A 13,408-nucleotide genomic window follows, 5' to 3' on the forward strand; every position below is an offset into this window, starting at 1 on the left:
CCTGCCTGGCCAAGCAGGACGTGGGTGTGGGTGGGTTCGAGCCACTGTAGAGTTCAATGGTCCTCTCTGCTCCTCTCCACCATGTCTCATCCTTGTGCCCAAGACTAAACTCCCTGGCCTGCTTTTAAGAAGAAAAATCATTTTTTGGAGGGCTTCCTCGGCTTGTCTTGGCAAAAAGCTAGAAGGGCGTCTCCTTTGCCTGGAACACCAGGGATGTGTTTTTCCTGAAGTTTTATCACTTTACCGGCCCCACGTGAGGAGCAGCTTGTTTCCAGAAGGAAAGTGCCACGAGACTGGCCTTCTGTTTTGCTAAACACTCAAACTGCATTTGGAGGAAGGGGTTGGCCCACGTGACGTGTGGCCACATCAGCCACTCCTAAGTGGCTCTGGTCTTCCGAGAAGGCTGGACCTTGTCAACTGCCTGTGTGTCTCTCTCTCTCTCTCTCCCCAATTCTTGGTCACAAAGGACTAAAAGCACTAAGCACCATCCAAACTGTGTTCGCAACCCAAGCATGTGCCCTTGATCAGAACTGAACCCGTGACTCTTGAGTCCTCAGGCCGATGCTCTATACACTGAGCCAAACTGCCTAGGGCTGTAATCCCTGGTGTTATTTTTACAATGAGCATTTAATTATTTTGAAATCAGGAAGTTAGGTCTTAAAGAAAAGAAAAAAAAGCATTTCAGGTGTCTACCTCGTTTTCCTAGGACCTAACAGATAAGTGAGCAGGTGTCTGAGCAGGAGCATGGTGGGGAATGGTCTGAGCAGGACTCGGGGATTTCCAAACACTTTCGAGCATGACCCCAAGGCTTCCAGTGAACTCTTCTGAGACTTGGATGTTTCTCAGAAACACGTAAGGGTGACGATGATGGCAGCCAGGTCTGGTCCGGCTCTTATTCCCCGAAGCTTGCTGCTGATGGTGGCACGGGCCTGTCCTAACCGGAGAGTTGCTTCAGTCCCGTTCATACTTTTCAGTGGGCATGATTCTCGTCCCCAAGGAGCCTTCATCTTAATCCAGGCGAGCTCAGAGGGCGAGCGAGGGCTGGGCATCCTGAGCTCCACTGCCCTCCATTTCAGTTTCAGGGCACGCCCCGTGTGGTCAGCCAGGCGGCACCCTGGCTCCCACAGTGCCCAGGGCTCACCACAAGGCTGCGATCCCCATTCTCACACGGCTCGCCATGGTCCCCCACCTGACGGGGACAAAAGGGACTCAATTCTAGTCTCCGCGAGAGACCTGCTGAGGCTTATTCTGTCTGAGGCACACGTTCTTTTACAGATTGAGATAGATGACTCTGCTTCTATCAAAGGAACTGAAATTGTGATGCTTGACAGAAAGGGTGGGCTTCAGAATCCGCACTCCCAGCAGTTGAGTCCCTCTGCCTTTCTGCTGTGATAATGTTGACAAAGTGCTCCAGGCTACCAACAGAACCTCGTTACTGTCCATTAAGACGATGACACTTTGGGATGAGGCCAGGGCTCCTTTCCAGAGTCAAACAGCAGCGTTCCTGGGTTCCTGCCAACAGTCAATGGATGGGCTACCTGCCACTTTAAAAAATATGTATTTTTATTGATTTCAAGAAGGGAGAGGGAGGGAGAGAGAAAAGCATCAATGATGAGAGAGAATCATCGATCAGTTGCCTCCTGCACACCCCCTCCTGGGGATTGAGCCCGCAAACCTGTGCCCCGAATCGAACCATGACCTCCTGGTTTACATGTCAACGCTCAACCACTGAGCCACGCTGGTTGGGAGTTACCACTTTTTACTCTCCTCGCTGGTCACTACTCTGCTGCTCCTTTCCAAAAGCATGACCCTCTTGCCATCAGGAGCTGTCATGTGCTGCCAGGCAGGCCCAGTACTCAGCATTCCTTTCCTAAGACCCCCTGAGGAGCAGCTGACGGGTCCTCTGATTGGACTTCTCTACGCCAGTGGTTACGGTGGGGAGTGGGAATGTACGGAGCCACATGAAGCCCCAACCCAGAAAGCCCCTTTTCTTCCTTCCTTCCATAAACTGGACATGGGAGGATGTCTGAACCAGAATTGCCAGATTTACAAACAAAATGATCAGATAGAAGGGCTTGTGGTGACTGAGCCCATGTTCAGCATAAAGGTAGTCCAGTTGTGTGATGAACTGAGAATGTGGGGTGCATATGACAGCCGTGTGTGCGGTTCTCCTGTGTCCCCTCTGAGCTGCTCTGACGTGGGGGGTGTGGGAAGGTGAACTTCTAGGAAGAGCGGAGTGAGATCTGAGCTGAAGTCCTCTGTCCTTTGCTGGGAAGACCCACTGGTGACGGAAACTAGTTGGAGGGCCATTCTTTGGGGAGCTCACCCTCAGAAACAGGGGCTGTGTGCTGAATTGATCTTGACCTCTGAGATGTGTGATCTGAAAGTAAGTGTGTGAAAACTGCCTCAAAATCAAGGCTCATCCATGTCCCAGTATTTCTAACAGATTTTCAGAACCAGGATTTCCACCACATGAATGGTGAGAGTTCCCATTCCTGACTCCCAACTTGTCTCTGATTTGGATTAAAACAACGAAATTATTTTTGGGGTTGGGAGGTGTGAGCAAAAACCTGAGCTGCTGGGACAGCAGGCATTTCCTGTCAACCCAATTCTTCGGCTCACTAATTCAACAGCAAGATCGCTGACAAGATGAGAACCACATTCTCCTCTAAACGAACACGGGAATTAAGGATTGCACACATCTGGAAAAGCCATTAAGAAGATCATCTGCTTTCTGCGTTCAGACAGAAGAATCTGGTTTTTAGAAAGAAATAAATTATAATCTGAGCTTCCCTGAATAAGACAATTGTTGGTGGAGTTGAGAGAAAATGCGTCTCCTGTGCTGGTGGGCACCCGGCCAAGCGCCTCGCTGCGGATGTGCCCTTTCCCAAGGCCCCGGGGGCCGGGACAGGTGAGTGGATGCCGCGGGGTAGGTGACTGTCCTGCCGTGGGAAAGAGTCGGGCACCACGGAGACATCAGTATTTCTCCTTCGGCTCTTGAGAGTCAATCTATCCTCAGGTGGCTCTAGTCACTTGATCTGCAAGTACACACTGGGTTTTTGTGCATGTGTGTTTTTTTTTTTTTTAAAATAGTCTTATTGATTTCAGAGAGGAAGGGAAAGGGAGAGCGTCAGAAACACCAATGATGAGAGAAAATCATTGATTTGCTGCCTCCTGCACCTCCCTCCTCCCCCCCCCCGGGGACTGAGCCCACAACCCAGGCGTGTGCTCTCATCGGGAATTGAACTGTGACTTCCTGGTTCGACGCTCAACCACAGAGCCTCATCGGCAGGACAACGCTGTGTTTTGATATTCTGAGGTCCAACCTGGTAGAGTGGGAACACCACACGCTTGCTGCTGAAGCCCTGTTTTGGGCCCCGATTTCCCTCGCGGCTACCAGCCCTGTGACCTTGTCTGGGCAAGTCGCTTACACGTCTCTAAGCCCAGGTTTTTCCACCTGTGAAAATGGGGGTACGCTACCCCTCTTGTCTTTCCAGATTTAGTTATCACGTAAGAATTCCTAACAAACCCTAATTGGTTTGGCTCAGTGGATAGAGCGTCGGCCTGCGGACTGAAGGGTCCCAGGTTCGATTCCGGTCAGGGGCATGTGCCTTGGTTGGGGGCACATCCCCAGTGGGAGGTGTGCAGGAGGCAGCTGATCAATGTTTTTCTCTCTCATCTGTCCCTGTTTTCTGGCTCTCTGTCCCTCTCCCTTCCTTTCTGTAAAAAAATCAATAAAATATATTAAAAAAAAAGGATTCCTAACAAAGTACTTCCTAGACTGAGAACTGGCAAGGAGAGGGAAGGCATTCATGTTTTCAGGGCTTCGGTGGCAAGCAAGGAGAAGATCACTAGAAAAAGGTTTCATTCCGAAGTTCCATGGACGCCCCACCCGTCATCCAGAAGAGCCCAGAAGCCCCGGCAGGCTATGTGTGGCAGGTCTCCCCGCTGTCTGCCTCATCTTTTTCAAGTTCTCACCTGAGTTTTCTAGATGCACAGACCTGCACTCAGGCTCCTGACCAAGCATCCATTAAGCACGTGCTATGGCGATGGCGTCACCCCGAGACAAGAGGTGAGGCCGGGAGGCTGCTCTTCCCTGAGAGGAGCTCACAGAGGAGAGACTCGGGAGGAAGGGAGGGGGCGGGGCCTGGAGACCGTGCAGAGGTCCGGGCCTCAGGCGATTAGGGCTTATTTGCAACAAATAGCTGTCCCAAATGCTCCTGGGAAATCATCACTATAAAGAAAATGGAGAAGAGAAAAGCAAGACGAAACAGGAGAAAGAGCCCTGACAGGAAGGCCGGTGTGGGTGCCGGCCCTGCCACCTTTTTGAACAAATCACCCCTTCTCTCGGGCCTGCACTTCCCACAGCGAGAAGGCCCTTTCTGACCTCCCACTCTGACTCCCCTTGGAGGGAGCAGGCTGCATGCGGGAGAGAATCTGCCCTCTCCCATTGTTCCTCCCCCGCCCCCCAAGCCTGGCCACCATGTGCCATGCTCAGTGAGCAGATGACACACGGACACGGCCCCTCCCGGAGCCCGGAGGTACCTGGTGTGGCTGTTGGAGGACAGGCTCTCCCAGGGCTGCACGCTGCAGCCGGCCACGGCGAAGGCGCCCCCGCAGCTGCCGTCCAGCTTCATGAGTAGGGCCTTGGCCGCGTTCTCCGCCGTCTTCCTGCAGTCGTGGGCTCGCTTCAGCATCTGAGTGATGTTCTCGTCCCCCGACTGGTCTCCTGAGAGAAGCCCATGGATTAGTCAGCACAGGCCTGGGCACGACAAGCTGGGGACACGTCTGGGCAGAGGCGGCAGGGTGGGGAGGATGCCCGGACCCGGCTCTGCCACTCGGGAGCCAGGTAACTGGGCTGGAGCAAGAGGTCAGGAGTAGAGGCCACCAGCACCGAGTCAGGAAATGCTCTGCCCAGGAAAACACTGCACTGTTGCCCTAGTCCAGGTGTCGGCAACCTACTGCTCCAGAGCCGCATGCGGCTCTTTTGAAGCTTTGCCGCGGCTCCGACAACTTGCAAGCCTGTGTGAAAATGAAGGTAACGTCTTACAGCCCTGATGTGCTGACACTGTGCACTGAGGTTCAGGAGCAAAAATCCCATTAACCAGGTAAATTAAATATTTTAATTAGCTATTAATTTGCAAAAACATATTTTACATTGTTAAGTGAAAAAGTCCTTTTTTTCTTCAGATTGACAGCTAACTGCACCATCCGGTCTATAGCATTAAGGTAAGAAACAATATATGCAGTGTTATATTTGTTTTAAATGTCACAATGGTTTTGCAGCTCCCAGGTTTTTTTTTTTTCCTTTGAAAACGGGTCCAAGTGGCTCTTTATGTCTTAAAGGTTGCAGACCCCTGCCCTAGCCAGTTTGGGGACTACATTCAGCTCACAGACACAGGTGTCCTGGGTTCGACTCCAGTCAAGGGCATGCACCTTGGTTGCATGCTCAATTCAATCCCCGGCCCTGGTCAGAGCGCATGTGGGAGGTAACCAATCGATGTGCCTCTCTCACATTGATGTTTCCCTTCCACTCTTTCTAAAATTCAATGGAAAAACATGGCTGGTATGATATAGTGGTTGAGCACTGACTCATGAATCATGAAAGTCACAGTTCAATTCCTGGTCAGGACACATGCCTGGGTTTCAGGCTCAATCCCCAACAGAGGCTTGTAGGAAGCAGCTGATCAGTGGTTTTCTCCCATCATTGTTGTTTCTGTTCCTTTTTCCTTCTCCCTTCCCCTCTCTGAAATCAATAAAAAACATTTAAAAACAACCACCACAAAACCTGTCCTGCCCTGGCCAGTGTGGGTCGGTGGTTAGACAGGACGCGGACTCCGCCCGCGGAGAGCGGGGAGCAGATGCGGGCACGCACATCTGCAGGTAAGGTGCCCGGGCCCCCTCGGGCCATTTCTGACCACCTTTGTGCCTCTCTTCTCCCAAAATAACGTGTTTCCCAGCTCCTACCAAGTCACGCGGAAGCGTGGATGTAAGCCCAATGAAAGGTATCAGTCAAGGACAAAACGGTTTAAAACATTCCTCTGACACAAACGGGAAACAAGATGATTAATTCTCCCCCTCCCCCCTTTTTATTGATCGGTTTTCTTAATACATATATTTAAAAAAAAAAAAAACCTTGACAGCAGGCCAAGATCATTTTAGGATCTGTTTAATATGAGGAATAACGTTTTACGGTTCAGTTAAAAGACCCTGGAAAATGAGGTTTCTAATGGAAATGCTGGCAGAGTTTCTAGTTCTGGGCTGAGATGGTAACACTATTTAAAAAAAAAGAAACAGCAGAGAGAGGAGGGGAGGACGGCAGAGGCCTGCTGCCCCGCTGCGTAACGGGAAGCAGGAAATGAACACCAGGGTGCTTCCTTTCCTTCAGCCCGCTCAGGTTCCTGCCCACGTCAGAACCGTCAGAACCGAAGGAGGGAAACCATGTGGGTGTTCCCTGCAGAAGCTGCACCCCAGACCGGGGAGGGACCTGGCGGGCGGGCGGGGACACTCACTCCAGTTCCAGAGGTGCCCGGGGCGAGCTTTGCAAGGCGGTCCCGGAAGGACAAGCCCCGATGGCGCTCACAACTCCTGCCCCATAGGGAGGCTCGGCCTACCCACTCCGCCCGTCGCCGGAGACCCGGACACCCAGCTTTCTGTCCACGGCTGTTACTGCTCTGAAGCCGCTGCCATCATAGAGTGTGGGCTCCAGCCTCAGGGCTGCGGGGGGACCCTCTTTCCCGACCTCTCCTGCTGCCCACACACCAGTTCTACTGCAGACAATGGTTTCAGCCCATGCTGCTCATTAGGATGCCTTGCTGTGTCTTTTTCTGTTAAACTCCTACTAGTGACTCACATGGAGGACAGGAGTGGGGGCAGTGCAGGCCTGGAGGGGCAAAGAGGCTGAGGGGACACAGGGCCCTGGGGCGGGAGGGAGGCGGGCGTACACCTGTGCTCCCCCTCGGGGCAGAGCCGGGTGTTGCGCTCTGAGAGCGACAGCACAGGGTGGGGAACCATCTTCTGTGCTCCGGAGACGCCCGGGGACAGGTGGCGGGAACTCACGCTTCAGACACCCCGACAGAACAGGCCTGGAGAAAGGGCACAGCCACAGAGGCCGCGGTGGGCAGAGGCGGCGTGGGCACCAGAGGAAGCTGAACCTGGGCCTCCGCTCCGCCTGGGCCTCCTGTCAGCCCAGGAATGTTTCCTGGGAGGGCTTGTTTGTTTACCTCGTCTGCAATTGTTTCCACTCCAGTTCCCGCTGCATCCAACTAAACAACTCACTCAGTCACGAGGAAAAAAACGAAAAACACACTTGACAAGCAAATTTCAAATGTGTGTGCATGTGCGTGTGTGTGTGTGTGTGTGTGTGTGTGTGTGTGTGTGTCAGGGGGTGGGCTGCTCCAATGCCAGCAGCTGAGAGAGGGGCAGTGGGGCAGAAGAGGTGGGGGGGGGGATGAGGGAGAGGGGCGAGATCGGGCCACACTCACCAGGGGAGGAGCCCACGCCTGCCGCCCGGAACTGCCCCAGGATGAGGCTCTGCTCGGTCTCGGCCAGCGCCAGGAGGAGTTCGTAGGCTTCTATGCACTGCTCGCTGAAACAGAGCAGGGCATCTCAGCTTGGGCTGCGGGTGTCCATCCCCCCAACTCCCCTCCCCCCACCTCCCGGCTCCAGCCCTGCTCTCGGCTCCGTGTCCTGTCCGCGAGGGAACACCCTGGACGGAGCCCAGGCGTGCCCTGCTACGCTGTGCCTGCCTTTCACTGTAAACCAGGATCCAGAAAAAGACAAGAAACAATGCCTGTGGGAGAGGTCAGGTGGCTGCCCTTGGGGTGATCCACCGAGAGGGAAAGGTGACCCAACCCGTAGGGGGGTGTCCACACCCCGTTCGGTCCGGTAACACGGGCACCGGGTGGACGGCCCCCAGGACCACGGAAAAGACCCTGAGTCAGAGCAAACCTAGCTAAGTCACTCCCAGATTCCTGACCCTAAAAGCGGTGACATGGTAACAGTTATAGAATAATAGACAGCTGAGGTTATGCCCCAGAAAGGAGGCCATTTTGACCTAGTTCTGCACTATTCAGTACAGTAGCCACCAGCCACATGTGGCTATGGAAGAGAAACACGAAACAAAAAGTAAGCTGGGTGACAGTAGCCATATTTCACGTTGCACAGTCACATGTGCCTCCCAGTTCTACAGATACTTGTAAAATCGTCTCATGAAATATAAATTCTCTGACAAGAGTATGAGTTTGGATTTCTAAAAACAAAACCAAAAACATTAGTCTCTTGTCCTTCTGCCCATTATCATGGGCACACCAGGTAGAGGATGGAAAAGTGACCCCTTCTCATTGCCCCTGGTGACCCCCCAGGGAGCCACAGCCACAGGCCTCGGAGCACGTGGGCAGCGCCGAGTGGTCTGGGACAAGATGCCCGCGGAAGTCCACCCCTAAGTAGGTAACTGGTGAGCGTCTCCACGCTGAGTAGGGGGAAGACTGCTTAACTCAACAGACCCTGTTTTCTGATGACCCCGCCTTTCATCTTCCTTCGCTGAGCGATAGGAAAAGGGCCCCATCAGGAGCCCTGTGTGCTGGCACCCTCCTTCCCGGGTACAGAACCGGGGGAGGAGGGGGTGGAAGGCAGCCTGTGGGGCGGAGCGGCCTGGCTCGGCCTTAGCCACACGGCTCCCTGTTTGCTCCGGTGCGCCTGTGAGCGAGTGCGCCTGCTCTCTTGTATATCTTCGTTTGATTTTGTTTCCTGAAGGAACAACCTTTCTTAAAACAATATTGAACTTTTTAGAAGATGCCAAGAGTAAGATGCAATCGCTACGCTGGGAACCTGGCAAGTATGCTTAGGTGGGGACACTAATAAAATAACCTGTGAAGACAATCATAGGCATTCCTTGGTAGCTACTAAAAGCAGTCCTTTAAAAGTAGATCAATTCCCGGTTTGGCTCAATGGATAGAGCGTGGGCTTGGGCATGTACCTTGGTTGCGGGCATATCCCCAGTAGGGGGTGTACAAGAGGCAGCTGATCGATGACTCTCATTGATGTTTCTAACTATCTTTCTCCCTTCCTCTCTGTACAAAAATCAATAAAATATATTAAAAAAAAAAAAAAAAGTAGATCAATTCCAAAGCCGATGAGGCTTAAAAGAGGTGGTACGTTCCTACACTACTTGCCCATCAGTGACTGCGTCAGAGTTTATTCAGAATGGTTTGTTTTTATGGGAAAAACGGGCAGCTCTCCTGAGGAGCCATGAAAATATTCTTATCCTTTGACCTGCCATTCCTGTTTCAGGTATTTTATCCCCAGGAAAAGGTTAAAAAGGATGAAGATATTATCTGCGTGAAATTGTTCACCGTAGAATTATTTTCAACGTCAAAGTCTGCGCAAGTCTTTCAGAAAAACAGTCCATAAACCTGATGCAGGGATACGGCCCACGTACACGGAGGCTCCTAAGCAACATTACACAACGGTGGCTAACACGTTGGAGAAATGGAATGCACTAGATTCACAACAACGTAAAATATGCACGGCCATGCATACATACTGAAAGGAACAGCAAATGAATATGTAACGCGAAGACTGATATTTTGATTGACGTGACTTGAGCAAAATAACAGTTAAGTTGAATGTGCTGGCAGACACATATTTCCTTACTAACACCACACCCATGACTCTTGCTTCCTGAGTGGCGACAGGGTGCTCATGGATTTCCAATGTGTATCGCATGAGTACTTGCTGGTGCAACCCCCCTGGTGTCTCAGAAAGCCCGCTTTGTCTTCGAGCAGAAGGCCCCTAGGCCTGTGACAGCGGCCTGGCCCTCCGGTCCCACCTGTACTGCAGGGCCAGCCGCAGGGCTGTGGCGTTGGACTCGTATTTGCCCACCAGCATGCTCATCCTCTCCGCGTTGCTTTTGCATTCTTCCAGGGTTATGGTCAGGAGGTCATTTTGCGATTTGAGGTGTTCGATGCGGCTGCAAAGGAAGGAAAACCTCTTTCACAATTTCACACGAGGACCACAATGAATTTGCCAACATTTCAGGCGTCTAATCTGGCTTCAGGCTGGAAATGCAGGTTAGGAGGTGAGCCCGTCAGATGTTTTAGCAAATGCAACTGACAGGAAGCAAATGGAGGAAGTGACTGTAGATGGAAGGGCCACTGGGTGAGTTAGAAATGAGAATAAGGTATTTCCCACCCAGCCTTCCACCATGTACCGGGAAAGGAGCTGACGGCGTGGCTTCAGGCCCTCGGAGGGCATGGCTAGTCTACTTCGATAAACCACTTTCCACGAGGACAGACGAAAACAGCATCACAGTTACAGCGGCCACACACTGAGCCCCTGCTCAGTAACCCTCTCCATTGCCTCTTGCATTATTATCTCCACTTCTCAGAGGAGCGCATGGAGGCACAGAAAAGTTAAGTACCTTGTCCTGGAGTTTGACCCCAGATCCTGTGCTCTTAATCGCTAGCTACAGAGCAGAAGCAGAAGGTGAGTTAGTGAGAGAGAGAGACCGCCCGGCAGGCCTCGCCGGGAAGAGGACGGGGAACTGCGGAGCGTGTCCGCGGCTCCTTCCCGGTCGACATCCTGCAGCTGCTGACTCCCAGCAGGACCAGCAGCGGGGACACTGGGCTTCACAGAAACCAGAGCGACACACTCAGTGCAGATGAGCTTATGACGAAATCAGAAAAGCATAAGCCTCCAGCCTCTCTGTGTTCTGTCCCCGGACAGACACCGGCCCTCTTTCCCCCGAGACACACCCTTTTGTAGTGCTCTGACCGCCACCTCCTACAGAGGCAGAGGGAGTCACTCACAACATGCAAGCGACTCTTGACATGTGAAGGGGCTTGAGAATCCAGCTTACAACCACATATCTGAGCACAGAACACAGACACACCCCCATGGGAGATGCCTGGTGAACACTGAGACAGCGTGAGGCTGAGGCGGCTCCAGGTCAGTGCGATGTAAGGTGTTGCAAGAACATCCTTGTCTGTCCTTGCTCACACTGAGACCTCCTGACACATCCCTATTTTCTCATTACCCGTCAGCTTGCTTCTGCACACATTTGGTCCCCACGAATCAGAGGAAACTCTTTCCCAGCTCCCAGACCTCTGGGCGGCCAGAGCCGTCTTAGGGGCCTTCTCCGGGAACACCCTAGTGGGCCACTCCTTCCTCTTACAATGTTCTCCTTCGCCTGGGCCATGACAGGTCTCTGCTGGGTTCCCTCCTGCCTTAAAGGCTGTTTCTTCTGTCTCCTTTGCTGGCTCCTGTTGTCTATAAAAGCTGTGAGTGTTGGCATTTCCTCAGGACTCAGTCCCCGACCCCCTCCGCTGTCAACACTGTCCCCCTGGGGGTGCTGTTTGTCCCATCCTATGGCTCTCACAGGCATCTGTGTTCCCATGGCGCCTACACTCTCTCCTGTTTACTGTTTTTTCTGTTTTGTTATCACAGGGACCTCTTGATTTTCCCCAAACCCGTGTCCTCCCTCAGCTCAGTCACTGCCTCCATCGTCTACCCAACTACACAGGTGAGCTACCTGAGGATCTCTGAGACCATCCCTTTCTCTCAGATCCAGATCTAAACCAGACACCCTTCCCCTTGATTCTACCAGTAAACAAATACTGCCCCGCCCCTTCTCGGTTTCGGCCACACGGGCCCACTGCAGACTCTCTCTGCTTCTGCTCCAGCCCCACCCTTTCCATCCCTCACACCTGAGCAATCCTTCAAAATTTAGATCAGATCAGATCTGTTCTCCCTGCTACGTGACACCCTCAAACGGCATTCACTGACTCTTTGGATAAGGAGTAAACTTTGTCCTACCCCGTCCTGCCTAGTCTGCCTCCTCCTCTCACTCACTCTATTTTAGCTCCATTGGCCTCTGGACATGTCCTAATCATGCCAACCTCGTGGCTGATTAAGCTGGCCCATAAGAGACTTCTTACTTTGCCACATGGGTGCTCCTTTTTCCTCTTAGAATCTCAACTTAAACATTGCCTCTTCCGAGATGCCTTCCCCGGCCACCTATCAAAAATCAGTTCAGACTTGGAGCTTCTTATGATCTTATTCCTTTGCTTTTTGTCTAGGTCCCTAGCAGGGACCATGTCCGTTTTACTTTCTTTTGCATGCCAAGTAGCTTTGCACATAGTGGTTTTAACGAGGAAGCACTTTTGAGGAGCATGACTCTCCCTGCCAACACACAAAGGTAAAGGCCGTCACTTTTTGGAGTGAAACGGGCCTCCAACGTTGCCACACGTAGCTAAGTAACAGACGTGAGGGCATGCTGCTATGTTACTTTTAAGAACTCCCACGTCAGAGCTGCAGCTACGGCTGCAGAGAGGACAATGGAGGCAACGTCAAAGGGCAGGGCTTGGTTTCTGAAGAGGCTAATTCGTAGCTCTGGGATGGGGCGAGTCACTCATCCTGGAAGCCTGTGTTTCCTCATTTGCAAAATGGGGCTATTCCATCCTCCCACGGCGGTGATTAGGTGGTTTCTGTGAGCGCCCTTTGTAAACCGTTAACACTACAATGATGTGAGCTATGGCACCAAGTATTTCCTCCTCCTTTGATCTCTTCTGGTTGCTCCTTACTGAAGAGAATGGAGCCTCCCTCCAGCTCAACTGCAAAGCAGGCTTGTTAAATCCCAGAATCTGCAGAGAGGAGATCCTCTCTAAAACCAGGGCCCCCGAGGCAGCTGACTCCATTAAATTGCAAGGGGCACATCTGCTTCCATTTTTAAGCACCCCCGGGCCTGGGGTGTGCAGAGGGCCGCTGCTTCCCTGGTACAAGGTAATCATCAGGACTGCCACCCGTAAGTATTTTGGATTTAATACGGAAACCATTTAATTTCAAGATTTAAAATGACCTAGATTTGCCACATTTCCTTCATTCCCAAGCTCTATATTAAACAGCTTCAAGTCAGGGAGGACTAACACGGTAATTCAATTTATTCAGGTTTGCCACACGCAAGGGGAATGCTATTAAGCAACGGTGGATGGGAAGGCCGGCGCATTTCTTCCCAGTTAGTTCATAAGCCTTTCCAGTTCTCACTGTGCCCTCCCCCTGAAGACTGGGAGGCCGAGGCAGCCACATCACACATCGCGGGTGAGACTCCACAGTCCATTCTGCCACCACGGGCTGACTCTGAGTCAGTGTGGTTACCATGGTCTGGCTCTGGTCCTCTGCCTTTTTTTTTTTTTTTTTTTTTTAGAAGCTCTTGCTCATTGCTGGAAGGACACAGGAACCAGTCTTTTTGCCCAGAGGCAGGAGAGCAAACTCAACCTACCTCTGTTGTGAGACTTGGGAGAAATCCATAAAACTGGGTACATGACAAACTGTTCTAAGTAAGAATATACTTACCGAGGATTGTGCACATTAGCAAAAACCATAAATAAAATTAGGCGACCCTCAGAACAGG

The 13,408-nt window shown here is 52.0% G+C and overlaps 1 protein-coding gene across 2 annotated transcripts in view; it reads right to left on the reverse strand.

Moving 5' to 3' along the window:
* MCC (MCC regulator of WNT signaling pathway) overlaps positions 1-13,408 on the reverse strand; it is a 338,649-nt gene that overhangs the window by 16,714 nt on the left and 308,527 nt on the right. For both annotated transcript variants that reach the window (XM_036410932.2, XM_036410933.2), the window contains 3 exons: positions 9,830-9,970; positions 7,485-7,588; positions 4,546-4,729 (listed from right to left, as the gene is read on the reverse strand). In XM_036410932.2, the coding sequence (XP_036266825.1) occupies positions 4,546-4,729; positions 7,485-7,588; positions 9,830-9,970 (429 nt within the window). The remainder of the gene's footprint in view (positions 1-4,545; positions 4,730-7,484; positions 7,589-9,829; positions 9,971-13,408) is intronic.

This window comes from Pipistrellus kuhlii, unplaced genomic scaffold (assembly GCF_014108245.1).
Source record: "Pipistrellus kuhlii isolate mPipKuh1 unplaced genomic scaffold, mPipKuh1.p scaffold_m20_p_4, whole genome shotgun sequence".
NCBI classification, from domain to species: domain Eukaryota; kingdom Metazoa; phylum Chordata; class Mammalia; order Chiroptera; family Vespertilionidae; genus Pipistrellus; species Pipistrellus kuhlii.